Source organism: Microtus ochrogaster, chromosome 24 (genome assembly GCF_000317375.1).
Source record: "Microtus ochrogaster isolate Prairie Vole_2 chromosome 24, MicOch1.0, whole genome shotgun sequence".
Lineage (NCBI taxonomy): Eukaryota > Metazoa > Chordata > Mammalia > Rodentia > Cricetidae > Microtus > Microtus ochrogaster.
Genome location: NC_022024.1, coordinates 9951594 through 9976917, shown reverse-complemented (window position 1 = coordinate 9976917; position 25324 = coordinate 9951594). Strand labels below are relative to the sequence as shown.

Here is a 25324-nt window from a genome sequence, read left to right as displayed (position 1 = left end):
ACCCCTACAGCTAACCTTTATGAGAAAAGGAGTAGCCTATATGTAGTTTTCTGACAGTCGCCTTTTCATTCTATCTATGTTATTAAGTTATCACATTGCAAAGAGCCAGTATTTATACATTTTAGTACCATGCAATAGTCCATTATGTGAACGTATATCCCCCTATAGATATACTGACATGGGATTCCCCTCTGTATTCTGTGAATACCATTGGTTAACAAAGAAACCGTCTTGGTCTGTGATAGGGCAAAAGAGTAGAGTTAGGTGGGAAAACTAAACTGAATGCTGGGAGAAGGAAGATGGAGTTAGGAGAAGCCTTGTAGCCCCACTGGAGACAGATGCTGGAACTTTACCCAGTAAGCCACAATCACATGGCAATACACAGCTTAATAGAAATGGGTTAAATTAATATGTAAGAGCTGGGAGATAAGAAGCTAGACCTAATAGGCCAATCAGTGATTTAATTAATACAGTTTCTGTGGGATTATTTCAGGAATCTGGGCAGCCAGGAACACAGTCCACTACAATATTTCTTTGATTTTTTTTCTAAAACATGCTTAAGTATATATTCTGGAATGTGTTGTGCAAGTATTTCTCTTGAGCATACAAGTAATAGTGGAACTGCTGTTAGGCATAGTTGCTCACACAAATCTAAGTGTTTGGGAGGCGGAGGCAGGAGGATTGTCATGAGATCAAACCAGCCTGGTATATCCAATAAGTCAGTCCCAGGCTAGCCTGGACTACATAGTGAGACACTATCTCAAAAAATGAAAGTGAAATTGCTTGTTTGCAAGTATACAAATTCTTAACTATTTCCATTTTCTTACCTTTAAATCATTGTCAAGTATTAATTGCAATGGATTTCATTATGACAATTCTGTGTAGGTGTTTTATGTTCCTGCCCCCCTCACACGAGCCCCTCACTAGTTTCAAATAGACCTTTTCCTCCTTTTAAAAATCTCGATTCCATGTAGGAGAGAAAACATAAAATATTCCTCCTTCTAAAATGACTTATTTTGTTTAAAATATTTAACTTTCAAATGAATGGCTATTCACGATGGCTATAAATAAATTGACACATTAGCAACACATGACCGATCATATTGATTAAAATCTTCAAAACTGGATTTTGTTAGGTCTTTTCATTTTTGCCAATTAAATCTATTTATATATGCCACTATGGTCTTGTTTCTCTCACTGAGAATAAAAATCTTTTAAATATTTATTGTCATTTATGTACTTCTTACTTCAGGGGAAAAAAATTAACCCTTAGTCTAATGCCCATTTTCCTGTTAGGTTGTCTGCCCTGTTGTTGTAGAACCTAGGGCTTGAGGTGTACCTACCACTCAGCTACATCCCTGCATTAGTTACTATAAAATACCATTACCAAAGGCAGTTGAAAGAGTGTACTTGGCTTATGGTTGCAGAAGGTTAGAGTCCATCATGGCGGAGCAGATGAATGGCAATAAGCAGTAGACATGGTAGAATAGTAGGAGGCTGCTTGTTCATTCCTGGTTGCCCAGAACCAAGATAACCACACAGAAGTCTGTATTTATTGCAATACTGTTTGATCAATAACTCTAGCATATTTCTAGCAAGCCCTTACGTCTTAAATTAACCCATTCTTATTATTTTATATTTTACCACAAAGCTCATGGCCTACCAGAAAGGTTCTGGCTGGTGGCTTGCGTCTTTTTCCTCTGCCAGGAACATGCCATCTCACTGAGTTAGCCTTCTCTCTCCCAGCATTCAGTTTAGTTTTCCCCACCTAGCTCTGTTCTGCTGTCATAGGCTCAAGCAGCTTCTTTATTCATTGACCAATTGTAATAAAACATATTCACAGAATACAGAGGGGAATCCCACATCGTGGTGGAAGAGCAGGAAGCTGAGAACTGACATCTTTTAACTATAAACACTAAGTAGAGAATGAACTTGGAATTTGGGGGAGGGGGCGATATCCCTTAAAGCCTGCCTCTAGTGATATACTTCCCTCCAGCAAAACCACAGTTTCTAAACCTTCCTCAAACTTAAAATCCTCCTGCCTCAGCCTCCTGTGTAACTATAGGCATGAGCCACCAGTCTCAACTCTCTATACATCCATGCTCCTGACAAATGTCTTCTCTTGTGTGGAGTTGGGCTGGAGAAAAGCTCTAAAGGAATTTATAACACAACCAATTTTATTTTATACTTATCTTTTATGACTTCTCTCTGCCTCAGCTTTAAATTCTTAAAGAAGAGATTCACATGTATTTTAAAATATATTTCTTTTATGTTTTGTACATCAGAAGCCCTATAGTTCAAGATACTTAAGTTGTATGTGTGAAGGAAGATTTAAGTTCTTATGCCCACCCCCATTTTTGTTTTTTGTTTTGTTTTGTTTGTTTGGTCTCATTGCATGGACACTTGTACTATTCTCCTATAGCACTAATTCTCAACCTTTGGGTTGCAACCCTTTTGGAATCATATATCAGCTATCCTGCATATTGGGTATTTACATTTTAATTCATGACAGTAGAAAAATTAGTTATGAAGTAGCAAGAAAAATAATTTTACGGTTGGGGTCACCACAACATGAAGAATTGTATAAAAGGGTCACAGCATTAGGAAGGTTGAGAATCATTGATCTATAGTATGCCTGATTATCAATATAAGCACAATATATGTACATAAATATGTATACAAATTGCTATAGAGCTGTGGACTGGATGGTTTGCCCGTTTTTGCTCTAATGCATTAATTTCCAGCCTTATTATTAGGGTTCAAAGACTTTCTTTCTTTTTTCCCATTGGTGTCTTGACATTGTTTTTATCTTGTACTCAGTGACATATATTCATAATCAGTTTGTCAAGTCCAAGAACACTATCAATCATTCAGTAAGAACTGACAGTTTTTTTGTTTTCTAGCCACAAGCATTTCATCTCTGTCTTGTAGCTTTATCACCGTCTCTATACAAAACTAACAAGTATTTGAATTTACAACTACATATTGATTCTTAATTTTAGTAAACTGCCAATTAAGGTCTAACAATCTGATGGTGGATTTCTTAATGGGATTTTCTAAGTATACAACCACATAATCTGCAAGCACCTTTTAGCCTATCTCCTTTTCAATAATTAGGCTGTTTTTTTAAAAAAAATATTTATGTATTATGTATACAATATTCTGTGTGTGTGTGTGTGTGTGTATGTGTGAGCGCGCGTATGCCTTCAGGCCAGAAGAGGGCACCAGACCCCATTACAAATGGTTGTGAGCCACCATGTGGTTGCTGGGAATTGAACTCAGGACCTTTGGAAGAGCAGGCAATGCTCTTAACCTCTGAGCCATCTCTCCAACCCTAATTAGGCTGTTTTATTCTTATCTTTCTATGTTGTGGTAACACTTCTATTACTATGTCAGATTTTTAAAATGAGGAAATTATCCTTGTTTTGATTTTGAAGAATTTTAACTTAATTTTTATTAACTGTGTGGTTGTGTGGGGGTAAGCACACATGAGTCCAGGTGCCCGCAGAGGCCAGAAGAGGGTATGAGATCCCCTAGAACTAGAATTATAGGCAGGTGTGAGCTGCCCAATGTGAGTGCTCATATTTTGGAGAATTTTATATGTCAGTACTGTATTTACAACTATTTCCACCTCCATCTCTCCTCCCTCCAATTCTTGCATGTCCCCCATCCCCTTTCAAATTCATGGACTCTTTTCTTTATTGTTAAATCTAGACATACACATGGATTTATAAACACAACTTGTTGAGTCCATTTAATGTAGCTGTTATGTTTGGGGGCTGACCCTGGGGAAGATGGAGTCCCCCCATTCTCAGCCGTCATTAATTAGTTGCCTGTAGTTCTCCAACCCAAGGGCAGGGTCTTATGAGATTTTCTTCATGGCTGTGTTTTTCTCTCCAGCTGATTATTTTCAAGCTGTTTCTCATGTCCTTCTCCCAAGAACAGTGATCACAGGGTTTTCAGGCATCCTTTTAGTGAAAGTATTCTCTTACTGAAAGAGACAGGTATCGATTTCATCAGTTTTTCCCCATCTATTGATCAATTGGCTTTTTACTTTTATCCTACAGCAAAGGAGATCAATTTTCTAATATACCGCTTTTGCTGCATTCCTCAGACAGATTTCATTTGGTCAGTGTGTTAGGTACATGAGTATAACAAACCCATACTTTTCATCCCTCAGATATATTCTATCTGGTGTTGTTTTTGTTTTTTGGTTTTTTGAGACAGGGTTTCTCTGTAGCTTTGGAGCCTGTCCTGGAACTCCCTTTGTAGACCAGGCTGGCCTCGAACTCACAGAGATCCGCCTGCCTCTGCCTCCCGAGTGCTGGGATTAAAGGCATGCGTCCACCGCCCAGCTACTCTATCTGGTGTTAATATCAAGGTGATATTAGTTTGGCTGTAGCTGGCAACTTAAGTATTTTCTGGGTAAATTTGCATATCAGAATAATCCATTCTTCTTGGTAAAGCTATGCAAGAAAAAATTTCTCTCCTTTAATAAGAATAGTAAGGCTTATTTCTTCTTCATCAACTTTTTCCTGGAACCTTTTCACTTTCAATTCTCACGTGAACTGGCATGTCTGACGATACCCACTACATCTGGTTAGTGTCTTCAGAATCTGTAATGGCGACTCTTTCCATTCCCAACGTTGGCTGTCTCTGTCTGTTTTTTCTGTTTCATGATAAACGTGCCTAAAATTTTGTTAGTGTTCTTCAGTTCACTTTATGGTGGTCCACAGAGTCCTTTCCTTCACTTCCCTGAGCGTAGTTTCTGTAATTTTATTCAGTCCATGCTGGCTTTGAACTTGCTATGCAGCTAAGGATGACATTGAACTCTTTATCCTCCTGCCTCCTAATTGGGGAGGAAGGATTCTAGGCAGGGTCATGACACTCAGCTGTACTTCATCCCCTCCCTCTGCCTCGTCTTTGTAGCATTGTGTAGCTGACACTTCTATCTCTAATGCTCTCTTTCAAATTTTAAGATGAATTATTAATTCAATGATGAATGCTATCAGAATATTCTCCTAACACTTCCCCTTTCTTAGAAAAAGTGTCAAAACCAACCCTCTTGGCATAGCCAAAGGCCACTTGTGGCTAGATGTCTCTGGAGATGGGGATAATCCGTCTGTCTGCAGGGCACTCCCCGGTCAGCAGAATCACAATCTGCATGGTCCTCACTCTCCTCCAGTGTCCCATCATTTTTCTCCACGTCATGTTCAGCCTCCAGGAACTGGATATTGGCCGCCTCAAGATTCTTTCACATAGCTGCTTCCCATATACTTTTCTCATTTGTTTCACCAGAGAGTTTGTTTTTTAAAGATTTATTTATTACATATACAATGTGCCTCCTGCATGTACACCTCCATGCCAGAAGAGGGCACCAGATCTCATTACAGATGGTTGTCAGCCATCATGTGGTTGCTGGGAATTGAACTCAGGACCTCTGGAAGAGCAGCCAGTGCTCTTAACCTCTGAGCCATCTCTCAGCCTCACCTGAGAGTCTCACCTGAGCCTCACCTGAGAGTTCTGAGCCAAACCTGACCTTCCGGTTTAAGGAAGCCTTCACCATCCCTGCTCCTGTTTCCCCTTCTACTTATTTGGTAATTTCCATTTTTCTTATAGAGCTACCAAAGACTATACTCCTATCAAGATTTTCCTCGAATATCAACAATTTTTACATGTCTAAGATGTCAGCATCTTCTAGATTTCCCAGAGAACATTCCACAAGGAGGAGCGTCCCCTGGGTATTTCACTATATGTAAAGTTTGTTTGCTGATTTACCGTGACACAGGGTGGCTTTCCTGTTACTTGTGAAGAGTGAACAAGGCCACTTCCGGCTGCAGGGATACGCCCACCCACACTGGTTTCACCCCTCGCCTGGGCAGGTGCCAGTCAAGGGTAGCGGCAGCTCTCCAGGGTCTTAGGACCTCGTCAAGTGATGTACACAGGACAGGACAATGTGGTAGAAGAAAGTTCAGTTACATTTTGGAGACTAGCTGTCTGGGGGTTTGGATCACTGGACATCCAATACCAGGCAATGGGACTCTCAGAGTCCTCTTGGTCAAACCCTTAAGAGCCTCAGAGAGCAACTGTCTGGCTGGTGAGAGGACCAGAGCGGTCCAAGGTTAGTGTCTGCTTGGGCAGGAGTCAGGAAAGACTCCAAAGCCCTGTTGTGCCGTTCATCATTGTAATCTGTCAGCACTGCCCTGCCTGCTGCCTGTGGATCATCTCCACCCTGGGCATGCTGCAGTGGAGGCTGGGTGCAGGAGCCAAACGACAGGAGTAAGGGCCTTTTTTATCTATTTGGGCTATTAATCATATAGATTCCTGCATTTTCATATAAATACATGTGTTATAAACACCATTTTGTTTGAACACTGTTTTCATTTCCCCCATTCTTCTATTTCCAGCCTATGCCCTGCACTTTGTGACTAGAGATCATACACTGGAATCCAGTTTGTCTGTCTTTTTTCATAGGATAAACTGCTGAGTTTATCATCTTCTAACATCTTCATTTCCATGTGGCTTGTCACACTGCTTCTCTAGTCATTTTTATTATTGTTCCTCGGTGATACTGTTACCTCTAGCAAGTATCTGTCCAAACTCCATGCTTCCTGGTCTATGCCCACTGTCTCTACTGAAGCTGGAAAGCGTCAATTCAGGATAGTCACAGACCTGCTGCTCCTATCACCCTGTGGTTTCCCTCATTTATAACATCAATGAATAACATCAATGAACTTTCCCCAAGTATCTGGTTTGTTTGGATGTTTTGTGGTGTGAGGGACCAAAGCCAGGGTTTTGTGCATGGCAGAGAGGTTCTCTACCAGCAAGCCACACGCAAGGTTCCACTCTCCTTTCAAAGTTAGCATCTCCTGAACTTGTTTTTCTTATTTAACAACTGTCTCCAAAAGTGTTTTTTGTGGAAAATCTTCTGAATCTTTGAACGAGCACATTCGATTTGATTCTGCGGGTGGGCTCTGTGACTGGTTCAGATTTCTCATGAGTAATCTGTCTGGCCATGAGAACAAACATCCTTAAACACTAGGCATGAACATACAGGAAACCCCACCGTGGCCATGGAAGTGTACATACACAAAGTGACTCATCACAATGGCATGATGGGTAAAGAACTGAAAACAACCCAATCTCTAGAAACAGACTGTTTAATTACAATGAACATACAGTGATTAGGGGGTGGAGATCTGCACCAGAGAGATGGCCCACCAAGTTGATGTTGCCACCAAGCTTGATGTCCTGAGTTTGTCTGATCACTAGAAACCACACAGGAGGTGAGAACAGATCTCCAAACACTGTCATGTGACCTCCACAGGCACAGACACGCTTCCACATAAATACATAAACTGTAAAAACTTAATATGTGGAGGTTTACTCAGAGGGAAAATTTCTTCATTTTTAAAGCAGGAAGGACAGGCTGGAGAGATGGCTCGAGACTCTCGCAGAGAACCTTAGTTCAGTTCCCAGCGTGCACCTGGCAGCTCACAACTGTCTGCAACTCCAGTTCCAGGTCTCACCTCTCTGTGCACCAGGCACGAGTGTAATGCGCACGCACACACATATGTACACATACGCACACACATACGTACACATACGCACACACACACACACATGCACACAAACATTCCCACACATACAGTCAATAAAGCAAAGAGGTCTTTTTGTTTTGGAGCTGTGCATACAGAAGTAAGAAACATCTCAAAGCCAGGACTGGCTGTGCTCTCACTGGAGACAATGCCGTGGGATCATCTTTCCTTTGCATCCTGACACTGTCTCCACCAGGAACCTCTCTTACTGGTAGAAATGGTTAGTAGTGTCTTCGTGTCCGCTTTAGTTAAAACTTAGAGATCAGATGATGCTCAGAACTGGCAGATACCATTCTTTTTAGAGCATGATGCTGTTTATTTATTTAATATTCCTTCAGTTCCATGATAGCGCTCACTGCATAACGTGAACCCCTACATCAGAATGCTCAGATGCTCCTCCAGAGGAAGAGCCCCGCCCTTCATTTTCTACTTGACATACCATGACAATAAAGGGATTCACTGGGTCACTGCGAGCTGAATAACAGTAATCTTTCTGCAAATGAGAAGGAGTGGATGTGGGGGGGAGAGGAACAGGGAGGGGAGGGAGGGAAAACTCAACAGGCTGGGGGAAAAAAAAAACCCTAATTAATTAATAAAAGAAAAACCTCACAGGTAGAAAACAAAAAACCTTTCTGTAAATAAACCCTTGTGTTTGAATGTCAACACACATATAGACACACAGTAAGCCCTGTGCACACAGCTCCGTCCTTGCTCCCCAGAGGAGTACAATGTGAAATACCATTGCCTTCTGCACTCTCCAAGCCAAGTCAGAGCTAAGGAAGAGACACACACTCGGTCTGGTATTTATTTGGTGGTTTGCTTTGCAGTGCTGAATGGCCATCACCAGCACACTGCAACTCCTCGTAGTGTGGTCCATTAAAGGACAAGCGAGAACAGCCCGGTCTCTTTCAAAGAAATCACAGCACTTCCTAGTGTAATCTGCAAGAGACCAGGAGTCTTGGGCCTTCTTCTCGGGAATAAATATTAGCCATAAAAATGTTCAGCCATTCTTCAGTTGTCCAGGGAGGCGCACGCACGGCCCTGCGCAGGGTGTCAGAGTTCCTCTTTGAAATATCCCAGCTTCGCCAACGACATCTCCTTTCTCAGCTGCATCACTTCCCAAAACATCTGATCAACTGCACAGACGAGAAGAGACATGTAATCAGAATGTGAGTCACTGCTCAAGCTTCAAGGACAACGCAGGAGTAGCTGAAATGCTTCTCACAAACCTCTCCGTGTTCCTGTGGACACCCAAGCTTCACCAGTCATTAAGAACAGTATTAGTTTTGTCGTGAGGAACATAATAAAAGCCGGCATTTCAGTGTCTAGCGTCAAGGCTAATCCCGTCCCCTCCTTGAGTACACTAAGGCTAATTATCATAGGTTATTATACAACCAGCGAGTCTTCCACCCTGGTGCGTTCTTCCTAGGATGGTTCCCAGAACACAGAAAATTCAGCAATGTTCCCTGAAGAGATAAAGGGAAGTTTCTGGATGGCTCAGATTAGAAATAAAAGCAAATGTTGGGGTTCAGCTGCACACTTCCATTGTCCACACTTCCTTTTTAAATTCCAGGCAAGTGGGGAAAAAGGGCTGTGTGCTTCCAAAGCCATATAAGGTCTGTGATCGACACACACAGCGGTCAGTGTTCATCAGGGGATCTGGCCCCCGAAGCACATCTGGCAATGTCTGAATACCTTGTTCACTGTTGAATTTGGAGGTTCTACTGCCATCTAATGAGAAGTCAGAGATTCTGTAAAATATCCATAACACACACACACACACACACACACATATACACACACACAATTACCCACGCTCAAAATGTCAATACAAGTATCCTTTATCTGAGAGGCTTGTGAGAAGAAAGGGTTCACAGTTAAAAAAACAAAACCATTTACACAACAGACACAATGAGATAACCTTGGGGAAAGAGCCCAAGGTCAGACCCAAAGTTAAAAGGCTTCACAGGGAGCCTGCCGTGGTGGTGGAGGCCTGGAATCCCAGCACCGCAGAGGCAGAGACAGCAGAGTAGTGAGTTTGAGGCCCTGATCAACAGAGGAAGTTCCCAAAGAGTTCCAGCAGAGCCAGAACTACAGTGAGACTCTCAAAACAAAACAAAACAAAGCAAAATAAACAAGAAAGGAAAAGGTTTCATGTGGATCTTACACACAGAGCAAAGTAGTATTTTTATTGTACCTGCATTCTGACTAGGAGGTCGGGTGGCTCCGACTTGTGGCTCTGCATCCATGCTCAATGTAATAATGCTTATTTTGAGGCTTTTGTGTTTGGGGATTAAGGTACAAAGGCTGAGAAACTCTGCCTTGGATTTAACTGACCCTAACCCTTTATTTTTTAAATATAAGGCTTAGATAATGAATAGGTTTGTATACAGGGTGCACATGGTACATAACGTGTGCTGGAGCAGTGACAGAGACTAGTGGGCTGTCACATCTGTCACTCTTACTCAAGACACTTCCTCCTATTTTCAACAAGTGAATTACTTTCAGACTTTCCCCAAATCTTTTACTTGTAACAAGGAGAAAATTTGCATCATATTATCCATCAACAGGATTCAAAAGGTGTTTTTATTAAATTACAAAAATCATTACACACAGACTAATTTTGTTTCATAGTCTTTATCTCGAACGTTGGAGATTGATCCCATGCCTCCTTTATACATTAAAATTACATGTAATTCTAAATAAATAAGGCACAGTTCCGTATACCAGAGTCATAATGGCTGAACTAAGTCTTTGCCCATCTAATTTCCCGTAAACTTTTCACTAGGGTATGTGACTGAAAAGAACCAGCTTCTACTAGTCTTTTGCAGTACAGAAACATTTTCAACATGTATGAAAATTTACGTGGAAACATTTTCTACAATGTCAAATATAAAAAGATGGGTTTCTTCCTGACCTAGCGCCTGCTCCTTTAGTTCTGCAACAGTCACGTGCACTCAGTAAGTGAGCTCGGAAGTTGTCGTGATGCACCAGCTGTTAAGCTGGTAGTTAAGGTAACACTGAGTTATATAGTCCACTAGCTCTGGAGGGTACGCTGAAATGTTCACAATCACAACAGCTCATGGATCTGTTTCTGCTGCTTCAAGATGGGTATCTTCTCTCTGCTCAGAATCATCACACACGGAAGAAGAACACACAGGAAACTCATGGTTGGCCTCTTCCGCTTTCCATCAATGAAAATAAATCTGACCACTTCTAGAGCTTGCTCATTTTCTCACACACAAACACACATACATATACATATACATACACACACACACACACACACACACACACACACACACACACACCCCTCCAAGTACCGGCAACCAAACCTAGGACCTCGTGCTAATAAAGCACCCTACCACGGAGCTATACCCATTCCGAAATTTTTAAAATAGTTTAGTTTTCTGAGACAGGATACCATTAACTTGCTTACGCTGGCCTTGAACTCATCCTATAGTTCTCGCTTGCCTTCGATTTGCTATCCTCCTGTCTCAGCCTCTGAGTAGCTGTCATTTCATCTCTCCAGGGATAAATTCAGTAAACTCCAGATACCGTTCCCACTCCCACTTTGCTTTGTCATGTATCCCTAGCGAGGTAAAACTGGCTCTGCTCAAAACTCGAGAGTAAAAAGAGGGAACTAAAAGCATCACTTTTAGAAGACATATTCTCTTCTAAAGTATCCAACCATTTTAACTAGGACCATAAGGGAAATTCAGTGGACTGGGGAGCAGCGGCTTCCTTCTCCCATTCCTGTCCTGACCGGCTAAACTGCGCTGCAGATGTTTACAGTGAACCAAGAGCACTCACCGTCCTGCTGTTTCACAAGGCCCTGCTGGATGTATCGAATGTATGTAAAAAAGTTACACACAGAAGTGATCTAGGCCAAGAGGGAGAGAGGTCATCAGTAGTCAGTTTCTGGCACAGCAAACAGTATTATTATTAAACGTCAAGGTCATGCCACTTACCCTGTATCTGCAAAAAGGAGAAATATAGTAATAGTTGCTTGAGTCCCCTAGTTTAATTCTGTGCTTACAGGACTTACTCTGGCCAGTGAGAGCACATTTTCTGCAAAATAACAAATTTCAGTTTTGTTTTATAATTAAAAGCATTTGCCCTTCCCCCCTCCCCATTTTAACAAGCTGTCTCTTCATTACAACAGAGAATATCTGAGAACCTAACATGTGTCAGGCCTGTTCTGGGTGCCGGACTACCGTGACGAAAAGACAAAGTCCCTGCCCTGTGGGACTTACATTATGGTATAAACTTACGACCGTAATACTGACCATGCTTCTACAAAGAGACCCAGGGTATTGTCCATACGTCCCAGCTGACGACAAATCTACAAATGCATCAGCAGCTGCAGGCCAGCACTCCACTTGCAAACGTAACTTCAGCTTCCTAGCTGAATCTAATCAAGATTATCCAAGTCTTAAAAACCATTGCTAATGGTTTACAGGGTGACAGCTGCCAAGCGGAGTGTGTTTGATTGGTAGGTTTTGTTGCATTTAGTAAAGAAGCATAAAGAAATAAGCTGCCCTTCATGCACAAACCTCAACACCTGTGAGCGAGGCCCGCCTCATACCACCCTTTCTCCCTGCGGCCATGGCTGGCCTAGGCTATACATTCTTTGAGGGTACGCCTCTTTAGAGCCTGGCCCCAAGTAGCCACTGACTGACTGCGAAATAGGCTCCGTGAGGGAAACATCAGGCTGGCTGCAGCAGCCCTGCTGGCAACCGTCAGCTGGGATCTTGGGAAGACACAACTACCAGTCTATGGTAACACAAAATTAGCACAGCTCAGTGAAACTAAGTGGCCAATAGTACCTGACATGACACTGTAAATCACACAACAAAGAAAAACAACTATATGAACTACATTAGATTTTGGTTATACCTAAAAGAAACACAACACAGTGTTCCTCGACAGTGAGAAACCAAATGTAAAATATATTATTTGGAACAATATGATTTTAGAGGTAGCCCTGCAAATCTTATCTTTTAATTCTTTTCAAAGAAATTTTGCCTTACTGTTTGTGCATGTGTGTGCTTATGTACACACAAACATATACACACCCCTACAAATTGCTTTAATGGTCTCTGGCAATATTTTAAAGTACTAACAATTAGCTTGGGATGGATCAGAGGTCAGTAAATTTAAGGTTGAATTACTGGAAGTTCTTGTAAGTTGCAAAAAGTATAACTTATTCAGAAGGAAAAGCACCCTTGAATTAAAAAAAAAAGTTATACACCTATTCTTCTGGAAATATATTTTTTTCTTTTAACATCTTGTCTCATTTTAAAAGGATTTTGCTAAAGTGGTCTCAGGTATTAAATTTTAGAATAATAAAGTAAAAATATCCCCTTCAAAGAAAGGCCCAAGCTCTGGCTCGCTGAGTGTCGTTCTGCTCTGTGGAGGGTCTTTCTGTGTGTGCGCAGTATGGATGTGCATCTTTGCCCCAATAGAAGCTTTTCTCCACGTGCCTTTAAAAACAGCTGGCCGTTTCTAAACGCTAATACAGTCAGTCAGCACACTTGGATTCCGGACTCGATGCTGACCTGCCCTTCTCTCTGAAGCTGCAGTAGAACACGCCACTGCTCCCGTGCTTCCCACAGCGCTCGTCTCGAGTCCACATTCCGCTTGCCGTGTCACATGAGCACTGGAGGTAAATTCCTCCCTAAATCCAGCCTACCTAACTCGTTTACTAGAACCTTGGAAGTCCACATCGCCATCTGTCATCACTCGGAGTATACTTTCATATGTACAGTACGTAAGACAGACTGCAAGCACAGGCAAGTTCCATAATAAAAAACTGCCACATACTGTATTTAAAATAAGGTATGACCAGACCTCCAAAGGATGGGCACTGCTGCCACTCCAGCTGACTTTCCATTTGAGAGCCTGCAGGGCCAAAAGGAAAATACTCTGGGGTCTATAGAATTTAATACTATAAATTGCCCTACAGTTAAGAGGCCACTGGTGTCACAGCAGGATTTTACACAGACTACAGCTCTGAGGAGATGTGTGACTTGAACACACACATGACCAGCTACACCAGCCAAGCAACCACCTGAGAATGTGTGTGCACCAACAGAAGCCAGTTACAGCTTCTCAACAGGCTCGCGAGAGCCCCGATGAGTCACGGACTTTACTCTGTGGGCTCCTGGGGCTTCCAGTCTCCCACAGCAACCCAGTCCTAGAACCGAAGTTAAAGCACAATTACATTTGAGTTTTGGGCAAAACCCTCTCAGAGGACTGGATAGGAAAGGCTGCCCTGCTATGAAGTACAGTGGTTCTTCCCTTGAAAATTTCTAATTTCCAAATACCTGTCATATGTGCAAAACAGAACTATTTGTCAATTTCGGAATCTTTTATAGAAATAATACGGAAGGTAGGAACAAATTATTTTTGTTGTTTTTTATAATTATGTTTATGTGTGTGGGTCTGTGTGTGGGTATGTTCACGTAAGTGCTAGAGTCCATGAAGGCCAGAGGTAGCAGATCTGAGTTACAGGTCTCTGTGAGCTGCCTGATGTGGGAGCTAGGATCGAGCTGGAGTTCTCTCAAGAGCATCAGGGAGCGCTTACCACTGAGCCATCTCTCCAGGTCCTGGTGCTGTTTTCAGTCCTCATAGGAACAGTTCTAAGTCAATCAGTTTTGATGGCAATCCTCAAATTAAAGCATTTTACACACATACCAACTGTACACAGCTAACTCATTCATTCCCTCCTCTCTCTTTCACTCGCTCTCTTTCTCCCTCGCTCTCTCTGGCAAAACAAAAATTTGGTCTACAATTCATTAGACAACTGTTTCTAATCCCTAGTCTCCCTGCATCCCTGCTCGTGCTCCATCGTTAAGGGCCTTAGTACACACCCAGCTCCCACCTTAAGTCTGTACTAGGGTCTTTCCTTGGGTACTTCGCAATCTCCACAGCCACACTGAAATCTAAGAATGCGCCCTCATTCTCCTAGTGAACCACACACCTTTCTTCACTAAACAGGACCACAACTTCGTCTGGAGGAAAAGTACCAGTACCCTCTGGGGATTTGTCCCTGGGCCACAGGTGCTAAGAAGAAACTGAGGAGGAGAAACGTAATCACACTTACAACACACAAATGAATGAACACAATACCACAACGCAAAAACTTTCGAGAACTCACTCGCTCCCACAAGGCATGGATGGAAAAACCTACTTTGGTCCTCCACATTCTACAGCTGAGGCTTTCACGAATCGAATGGGCTGAAGCCCCACTGGCTCAATGCTTAGAGTGTTGTTCTCCACGGCCTCCAGAACAGCCGAAGCCAACTTAAAACAAAAAGCAACAAAAAGAATTAAACGCTGGCAAAAAAATTCAAAATAAGATAATAATTTTATAAGCTAGTCTTCTTTCAGTTTCACAGACTTGGCCTTAGACACTACAAAGAGAAGGGACAAAAAGCTCAAATCACAATCCTGACTTTATTACTTTCATAAATCAAGCAGTTATGATAGGTAACTAGGTAACTAAGTTACAGTGGAAGAATTTTTGGTATTAACTGGAAGAGGATTAAAGGTATTAATTCCATTCCTTACCCAATATTACACATCTACTACAAAAGCCACCTCAAAATTAGTATCCTAATGCCACATCCTGATAAATTTATACAATAAATTCCAGTCATTTATATTAGCAATATGTACTAATTTTAGCTATGTATTTTTTCATCTTATGTATTTATAGGCATAAAAATCTGCTTAAAAAAACTGACATTTCCCCCCCTAAATCAAGTATGAGTCTCCTCTGATAAACGGGCAGTGAGGCCCGAGTTCCTCTGGGGAGGTCAGCAGCACCGAGAATGGCCGACAACACACAGCCCACACCCGGTCAGTGTGGGGCTCATCTGCAGTTCTCCTTACAAGGACGCTCGCTACAGCTCGATCCTCAAAAGGCTTCCCTAAGACTCTCAGGACTGAATTCCTTAAACACCAGTGGACAGGCCATTTACCTGAAGACAAACTTCTCACATATAAGATCAAACTGAAGTTGTGACTTCTCAGTTGAATACGATTTATACAATTCCTGATCCTCTGAAATGATTTTTATCTGCCTACTTTATTCTTCCTCTTAATTCTATGACAAAGGCCACGTTAGCACCGTACTTCTGTTTATTTACAGACACACTTGGTGCTCTGGTTTAGGTTGTGTTGGCAGAGGTGGAGATCAAGTTCACAGCCCTGCAGAGACCAGCCCAGCACTTAACTCAAAGCCACACCCTAGATCCTCACGCGTGTTTACAGCGTGATGATGAGCCCGTAACTGCCTGTCCCATTGCAAGTACAGAACTTGGCTTAAACTGAAAACTGGACCTGGGTGTGTATGAAGCAAGCAGCTAGCCCTCTTTCCGTACACATCTGCCCACCACACTAACACAGTACACATCTCAGTGCTTCTGAGCCTCGCCTCGAGAGAAGAAATATGTTCAGAACGGCAGGAATCGTGGTCCTGATATGAAATGGAGGAAATGTTAAACATGACATTTTTACAGCAATCACACGTAAGACATTAAAATACGGAACATGGGAGCAGAAGCACAAAAGATCTGAATGCGTTTCTATTAAAATGAAAAACAAATTACCTCACTTTTTGCGAACGTTAAGCACGGGAAGATATCTTCCTGGTAGATCTTGTCTAAGAAAGGACACGTTCTGTCCATCGTGGGCTCATCCTTCCAAGATCTGAACTCATTATACAGAGAGAGATCAGCCTGACAACCAGAGCAAACAAAAGCCACTTAAAGAACAAATAAAAACTACTTGATAAAGTAAGCCCTAATTTAAATATCATTAAAAGGAAATGTTCTTCATTTAAAATAATAAAAATTCAACTGTCCAGTAATATATGATAGCATTTTTCTTTATAAAATGATTGACTGAGCTTTTGGGTACGATCCATCCCCTATGGTGCTCACAGATGTTGCCGTCATCCTCACCTCGTGGGTCTCCAATACTGGGGCTACTCTCTCTCCCCATCTGAGCCAGGATCTCACTATATACACCCAGGTCTTGGGAATCACGATGTCAGCAGACTGGCCCTGACTAGACTCATGCCTCAGCCCTACCACTACGCCCAGCCACACTGGGGCTCTCTGAAGACACAGACTGTCCTGAATATAAAAGGGGCTGCTGACCAGTGTTTTCTGAACCTTATCAATCTGGAGCCAATCTAATTATTTATTAGTTTATTTAGATTGAGTGTGGCCTGTGAGATCTAGTGTGGGTTGAACACGGAGAGAAACTGCTCTTTATTAAAGACAGTCCGAAAATACCTGCGTTACAGCAACGGCGCAAAGAGCAACAGCAGGCACAGGGCCCTCCACTGACCACCGCATCCACCCTGGATTTGCAGAAACAAGCCACGCCTCCTCCTTGGCCCTCCTCTTCCGGCTCCTTGTACTCAGTCTAAGACCTCTCTCTACAGACCCGTGGATGGATCTCCTACCGAGGCCACTCCAGGCTGACACCGAGTAGCTCCTGCACATGCCCCGCCCTGGGCCTCGCAGAGCTCCTGGCCACGCTCACAAGTGCTGAACACCAGGTGAGCACGTGCTGTCTGCTGTCAGCTGTTTGGCCTGGGATAACAGCTGGAGGTGCTGCGCCCATCAAAGAAATGCAAGGCTGAGGGCACCATGCTCTCTCCTTCAGACTCTAAAGGTCAACCATGGCTATCTCATTCTGAGCCATAAATGTCTTAAGCCAAAGCTACAGGCAAGAGGGTAATGTATATTAAGAGACAAATATTTAAGATTTTTCAAATTCACTTGTGAAGTTAATCGAGAAGATAGAAATAAGCCCCGAAGCAGGAGAGTGAGTAATTATCAAATGAAAGACTTAAAGGCAATAATTAGAGTCACTTCCTAGAAGCTGACTCTTTCGGGAACCATGCTTCCGTAAGCACTTTCTAAACACTTAATCCTGAGTGGTGCAAGGCGGACATGAAGACCCTCGTTTTATAGATAAGGCTAGGACTTGAGATAAAATGGCTCCCCCAAAGTCATACAGTGTGCCAGCTGATTTTGATGTCAACTTGAGACAGCTGAAGTCACTTAAAAGGAGGACTCCACAACTGAGAAAATGGTCCACAAGACAGAGCTGTGGGCAAGCAAGGCCAAGGGGCTTTTTCCTAATTAATGATTGATGGGGGAGAGCCCAGCCCACGGTGGGTGGCACCATCGGTTTAACAAGAAAGCAGGCTGAGCAAGCCAGTGAACAGCACTCCTCCCGCCATGACTTCTGCATCAGCCCCTGTACAGGATCCTGGCTCCTTTAGACGATGAAACAGGACATGGAAGCGGAAGCAACAGAAGCCCTTTCCTTCCCAGCTTGCTTCTGGTCAAGGTGTCTCATCACTGTGATAGTAACCCTGACTAAGATACACAATCAAGCCCAAATTCAGTTGGACTATTAAGAACCCAAAGCCCTGCACTGTGCACGTCTGCACACGCGTGTGTTGAAAGCTTTCAAAACACCGCTGTGACTGAGAGCCCCACCGTGTTTTCTGGAGAAGCGTGGACACATTCCACCTCACTTCAGATTGCTACAAACTGTCCTAGGGCAGTGCCTTCAGCCTTCCCAATGCTGGGCCTTTTAACACAGTTCCGCACGGTGCGGCGACCCCAGCCATACAATTACTCTCTCTGCTACTTCTAACTGTAATTTTGCTACTGTTAAGAATCATAATGTAAGCATCTGTGTTTTCTGATGGTCTTCGGCAACCCCAGTGAAAGGGTCGTTCAACCCCAGAGGGGTCATGACCCACAGGTTGAAAAGCCTTGTCCTAGGGCGTGCTTCAGTAAAATTGTGTGTGTGTAAAACTTGCTGATGTTCTCACAAAGCACCAGGGTATAAAGTGTGACCGCAAATCAGAAGTGGGTGCAGGTGACCTATTCATATGAATTTCAAAACCAGAGACGTTTACAAAGCGGCGAGAAGCCATCTACAAAGGTTTACTGTAAGAGGCAGGAGAAAATCCCTCACACTTACTGGGTGAGAACAACAAGGAAAGCTGTTTTAAAAGCACACTTATTTAAAGTCAAAGAAATCAGAACTAAAGTAACCGCTAAAGAAGTGTGTTAGAAATTTAACAGAAACAAATACGAATTTCAGATTTTGCTACATTCAGAGCTGGACAAGCACTAAACTTTTCTAGTTACCATATTTTTATTAATAACTGAACAAAGGTAACTCAGTTACAACAGTTAACCTCAGTAATTCAATTTAGTCACTCGGCTTCTATACACAAACTAACTGGATAAACACCAACAGCTTCTTCAGCAGGAACTAAACTCAACAATGACTACAGCTTTGAAGAAAACGAGGGACATTCCCAGAATTCTTGACCAATCCTCTTAGAGACAGATTTCACCACAGACGATAACAAAACAATGTTTAATAATTACATAACTTTAACTCTACACATTTCAAAATATAAGGTATCCAAGTTATCTTTGTTTTTAAAACGTAAGGCTTCTATTACTTCTGGGTTCTCTTGTGTTCTTATTTAACTATTTACTTAATTATTTGCATCAACTCTAGGACTTTCTTAGTCACGCAAAACTCCGCTTCTTCTGATTTTGAATAAAAAGAGCAAACAGTAATCTTCAAGAGAATCATCTGCAAACAGTAATCTTCAAGAGAATCATCTCATTTCCCACGTTCTTCATTCCCACTTCAACACCGCTCTAATGGACGTGAAAGCCACCCGCTTTCTCTTGTACATACATCCCAGTTTGTTCCCTGAATGAACATGGGAAAGGCAGAAACTTACAGATCTGCAGCGGGACTCCGAGGCCAGCCAGCAGAGAACAGGAGGGAAGGGTCCCTGAAAGCAACCAGCTCTAGATAAAGCCTCCCCCATCTTAATATTGCATATTTTGTACTAAAAAAAAAAAATATGGTGGAAAAAGAAATCACGACGGACACCTCCATGACGGACATTAACAGTGATCAGAGGACAGCCCTTGGCGAGTTACCTCTTTGCAGTCTTTCACCAGTGGCTGTATCACACTGAGGTCCTGGTGACCGCCACTCATGGCACTGCTCGTACTTTTATTCCTCGTGTGTCCCCTTTTAAAAGGCGTCTTTCCAGCCGCCAGAGGCTCCTGTGTTGGTGACGTGGGAGAGCTGGACAGCACGAGTGTCTTCAAGGCAGCCACTTCAGCTTGAAGTACATCGATCTTGAAAAGAAATCAGCACGGTCACACAGGCAACATGCTCTACAACAGATGTGGCTCAGCGTTAGCAATCTGGTCAAAACACTTTCAAGGGCAGAACGTTAAGTTAAATTTGTACTTTCGGTGGACTAATTAGAGGAAAATAATCCAAGGATTTTGGGTTTCCATATGGCTTGGCTTCAAATGCCAGTAATGCCAAAAGAAAATTAAACAGTCAAAAATACCTAACATTAATGTGAATTTTCAAAATCATTAAGATATATTAGCTTACAGTTTCTCCGGTCAGAACAGCCGCCGATGGCTGCTGAGGCGCCCTGACAACGGTGCTGACCCCCCAGTCCAGAACTAAGCAGTGGGACTCACTTTCCCTTGAGCTTCCTTCAGCTGCTTCTCTGCCGTGGCCTGCTTGACGTTCGCTTCTCTCACCATCTTGTGAGCTTCCTGAAAAAGGCAACACTCAAAGGTTGGAGACCAAGTGTTTCAGCATTCATTCTCAAAGCACATTTTAGCTGCCACCTACGATGGGAGCACAGCTTCGTGCCGAGGTCTACCCTGGATCTAAGCGTTCGTGTCCTCCATGGGAAAAGAGAGAACGTGAAAAGGAGAACCAGGCCCTCTCCACTTAGCACCTACTGGCCACGGTGGCAGCCAAGGTGGGTCCGACCACCCCAACAAACTCCCGCGCCAGGACTGCGGCCACTAAACAGGGAATGACTGCAGGCCAAGCCAGCTAAGAGCGTGTGACCAGGGTCTGTAACTCTCAGTCACGGCACATGTGCATATCGCCAGCGCAGAAAAGTATACAAACGGGACAAATACAAACTGTCAACACCTCAACAGGAGTGACAACTGAGGAATTTCAGTTTCCAATAAAACACGAATAAAGTGATTCGGGTGGAAACGAATCCAGGAGCAAGACCTGGAGAGGGGACTCTGCCTTCTCTTCAGTGGCCTTCACTTTCTAAAGCAACAGAATGAAACTGTAAGAATCTGTGGGTATCGATCTGCCTATCAGTCATAAATATTTACTCCTGACTTCTCTTTATGAGGCACTGCTCTGGGCTGTGACGAGCGAGAAGAGACAAAGGCCCCGCTCCTAAAGAGCATGTGCTCAGGGGACATTGAGGGGACAAAATCGGGGTAAGAATCCCGGACTTTACTCCAAGTAAAAGATGAAGTCTTGTTTTAAGGAAGAAAATAACATGATCCCATATTTTAAAGATTATGCTTTTGCAAAATAATCTGTATAACAGATTAAAATGGATCCAGACAACACGGGATTTTGGAGTTCGTATTTAAGAACTTTAACATATGCAAAGGAGATTAAGAGATATTTAATAAACACATAGTCCAATGACTCCACCATGCCTGTGAGCTGCCAAGGGGCAGGGAGGAGATCTCCCTCACAGTTGCTCATTTGATCTTGTGGTAGGCACCAGTGGACAGCAGCTTGTCTTGTGAACATGAACCTCAGATGACATTAAATAATCAAATGTTCACTTGCAATGATTTATAATGAAATGGAATGAACACAGAGATACTTCATGCACCATCACGCTGCTTATCTGGCAAAGTCTGTAAGAACTGTCGGGTGTGGTGAGCTCGGCATTTTCCTTTGGAAAACAACAGTTGTTGAGGATTTGCTAAAAATTTCTGGGGTAAGAAAAAGAAGACTATCTGGCAGACATTTCTGAAATAATAACCTATATACTCTGATCTCCCCGAAGATAAGAGGCAGAAGACAGAAATGCCAGAGCACCTCCGACCTGGCTGCCGATGGACTTTTAGTGGACCCTACACGATCTGAATCCAGCTTCTCAGAGGACTGAGAGAGCTGACACTTCTAAAATCATCTCTGAAAGCTTCAGAGTAACAACTAGAACTAAGGCCACGAGAAAACACCAAGTGAGATATGAGGTGGCCTTTCCAGTCGCAAGAGGGATGCCATGAAAGATACAGAGGTGTGACTGATGTCCCCAAAGAGAGGGTGCCAGCCTGCGGCAAAACCATCTGAGAAGATAACGCGTAAGGCGTGAGTCTGCCAACCACCAAAATGTCAGAATGCAGATTTCCAAGAGTTTGGGTTACTTTCTTTAACTGTCTCTCTGGAGCTGACATGACGTAAGCACTATGGACACCACAGCTCCCAAACTTTCTCTACCTGAGATGTCAGGTTGGACATTTTATAAGGCTGAAAACACCAGTTCTAGGGCAAAATGGCAGAAGTATGTTTAGGACCATTTCAGAACTGTTAAAAATTATTTTTTAAATACATAACTTTTATAAGAAATTTATTCACTGAGAATCTGATATATGTGTGCAATGTGTTCTGGCTACTTTAACCCCACCCATCCTCTCTCCCTCCTACCCATCGGTCTTTCCTTTCTCACGTCGTGTCTTGCACTCTGACTTCTGGCACCCCACTTCTGGCACCCCACGTCATCGATATGACCACGTTTTGAACTATCCAGGGGGTCCTGGTGTGTACAAGCATTGCACAAACAACAACGACCGCATCGTCCTCAGAACCAACCGTGGACAACAATTCATCAGGGTGAGGTATGGTCCCGTGAGCTCCTCCCAGTCTACGACAGGCCTAGGCTGTGCAGCTGCAGTGCAGGCTGGGCTGTGGACACAGTGTTTTCACAGCCCTTCTCCAGATCTTCTGGCTCTTATGGTTTTTACCAACTCCTCTTTTTTTTGGGGGGGGGGTATTTCTTTTTGCTTATTTACTTTTTGTTTTGTTTTTACATCCCAATCAAAAGTTTCCTTCCCTCCTTTTTGTAGCTCATTCCCCCCCCCCCCAAACTCCACTCCTCCTCCTCTGTTTCTCTTCAGATATAGGCAGGCCTCCCATGGATACCAGCCAACCACAGTATACCAAGTTGCAGCAAGACTGGGCAGCTCCTTTTCTATTAAGGCTGGACAAGGCAATCCCTTAATCCCATAAGAGGAAAGTATCCTAAAAGCAGGCCACAGTCATTGACATCCCCTGCTGTTAGGAGTCTCACAACTGTAACATAGGGGCAGAGGGCCTGGTTCAGTCACATGAAAGTTGTCTGTGAGCCCCTATGAACCCAGGTTAGTTGATTCTGTGGGTTTTCTTGTGATGTCCTTGAACCCATGGGGTCCTACGATTCTTCCTCTTCCTCCCCTCTTCTGCAGGATTCCCGTAGCTTCGCCCAAGGCTTGGCTGCGGGTCTCTGCATCACCGACTCATTGATTTTAATGTTTTCTTTTTTTTAAATAAAACTCAAGCCAATGCTTCAATTTTTTTTCTTTTTTACATTATTAATTTTGTGCATGCCATGGCATGCATGTAGAAATCAGAGAACAACTTGCCTCAAATGCTAAGATTTTCCTTTAATTTTTAATAACATGGAAGCGTGTGTGTGTGTATGTGTGTGTGTGCGTGTGTGCGTGCGTGTGTGCGTGCGTGTCAGAGGACAACCTTCAGGAGTGGCACTCTCCTTCCACCAGAGATTAAACTCTAGTCCACAGCTCAACCAGCAAGCACGTTTGCCCACAGAGCCGTGCCAGTCTTGTTTCCTATTTTAAAAGGCTTAATATAGCCGGGCGGTGGTGGCGCACGCCTTTAATCCCAGCACTCGGGAGGCAGAGGCAGGTGGATCTCTGTGAGTTCGATGCCAGCCTGGTCTACAGAGCTAGTTCCAGGACAGGCCCCAAAGCTACAGAGAAACCCTGTCTTGATAAAAACAACAACAACAACAACAAAAAAAAATGGCTTAATATTATCTAAGCACACACTACTCTTCAGCTTTATTCATTCATTGATGAATATATGTTTACATCTAGCTGGTGATAATACTACAGCAATGAACATGGGAACACAGATAGCAAGAATTAATCTTATTTCCTTTGATGTATACCGGAAAGTGAGATTGCTTGCCTCTAGTTTCAATTGGGGGGAGGCTGGGTTTTTTTTGGTAGTTTTGTGGTTGTTTTAAGACAAGGTCTCACTATATAGCCCTGGCTGTGCTGGGACTCACTGTGTAGACCAGGCTGACCTCAAACTCAGAGCTCTGTCTCTGCCTCCTGAGTGCATCACCACCGCCCAGTTCTATTTTTAATCTTTATAATAACCAACAGCACCACATCCTTGCCCACGTGCTGTCATATGTTAACAGGCGTGTGGTAACATCTCACCGGGGTTTGCTTTGGAATTACCTGACTGGTGATGTCAACCATCTTTTCATACACCTTCCGCTGTTCGCACATCTCATTAGAGAGTCCATTCGGTGCTGACCCTGCTCTTTCTGCAATCGCCCCTTGACAGGCACACTTTGCCAGTGTTCCACCCAAGGCACTGCATTTTAATTTTGCTGACTGCTGTGTGCAGGTTTAGTTTTATGCAATTCTACTAATTTTTTTCTATTTTCTGAGCTTTCGGTTTCATGTTAAAAAAATAATAATAATAAATAAAATAAATAAATAAAAACACCTTCCCAGACCAATGTCAAGAAGCTTTCCCCAAGTTTCTGCTAGTGTAGGTTCAGGTCTTTTAGTTCACTCTATGGGGTCTGCTCACAGTGTGAGGGTTCAACTCACTCATCTACATGCGGATGTGGACATTCAATTCCCAGTGTCATTTACTGAGGAAACTAGTCTTTCTTCGGCCGGTGTTTATTAGCCCCTCGAATACCTGCTTTATTGAAGATTCCAGACTTTTGTAAAATGCGTCTTCTCCATCTGTTGAGATGATCACGTGGTTTCCATCTCCTGTTCATGCAGTGTGGCACACAACTGATTTGCTGATGTCGGACATCTTTGTACCCCAAGAATAAATCCTATCTGGCCATGGTTATGGTTCTTCTCATGTGTTGTTAAATTCAGCTTGCTACAATTTTATTGAAGATTTTGCACCTTTGTGTTTCAAGACTACTGGCTTACAGGTTTTTTTCTCATGATGTCTTCCCTGGCTTTGACATTACAGTAATACTGACTTTATAAAATTCTTTTAGAAGTGTGAGCCCTTTTATTTACATTGTTTTCTTTGTTTTGGGTAAATATTTATTATTTTGTTTTACTGTTTGGTAAATTCACCTGGGAAGCCATCTAGCACTGGACCCTTCTGCTGGTAAGTTGGTTTTGGCTTTGTGTGTTTATTCCTGACTCATTTGTCATTGGTCTCTTGTGACATTCTATGTCACCTTGATTCCATTTTGATAAACTGTTTCTAAGAATTTCTCCATTTCTTCTAGAGCATTATTAGCCTGGAATATGACTTCATACAGAACTCTATGATTCATAAAGGACTATGTGAATCATATAGGACTGTTATGATTTCATGCAGGACTCTGACTTCATACAGGACTCTATGAATCATACAGGGCTTTACAACTCATACAGGAGTCTTGAACACATACAGGACTCTATAACTCATAGAGATCTCTGACTCATATAGGACTCTATGACCTCATACACGACTCTATGACCTCACACAGGACTCTATGACTTCATACAGGGCTCTATTACCTCATACAAAACTATGAC

At 42.9% G+C, this 25324-nt stretch overlaps 1 protein-coding gene across 1 annotated transcript in view; it reads right to left on the bottom strand.

Annotated features, from left to right (window-relative positions):
- Window positions 1–7902: 7902 nt before the first annotated feature.
- Window positions 7903–25324, bottom strand: part of Rab3ip (RAB3A interacting protein) — a 32376-nt gene continuing 14954 nt past the window's right edge. The window contains exons 5-11 of the mRNA XM_013350398.1: window positions 20174–20251; window positions 19610–19813; window positions 16217–16345; window positions 14794–14906; window positions 11570–11669; window positions 11412–11481; window positions 7903–8734 (exon numbers count right to left, since the gene is read on the bottom strand). Of these exons, the coding sequence (XP_013205852.1) occupies window positions 8652–8734; window positions 11412–11481; window positions 11570–11669; window positions 14794–14906; window positions 16217–16345; window positions 19610–19813; window positions 20174–20251 (777 nt within the window). The 3' untranslated portion in view covers window positions 7903–8651. The remainder of the gene's footprint in view (window positions 8735–11411; window positions 11482–11569; window positions 11670–14793; window positions 14907–16216; window positions 16346–19609; window positions 19814–20173; window positions 20252–25324) is intronic.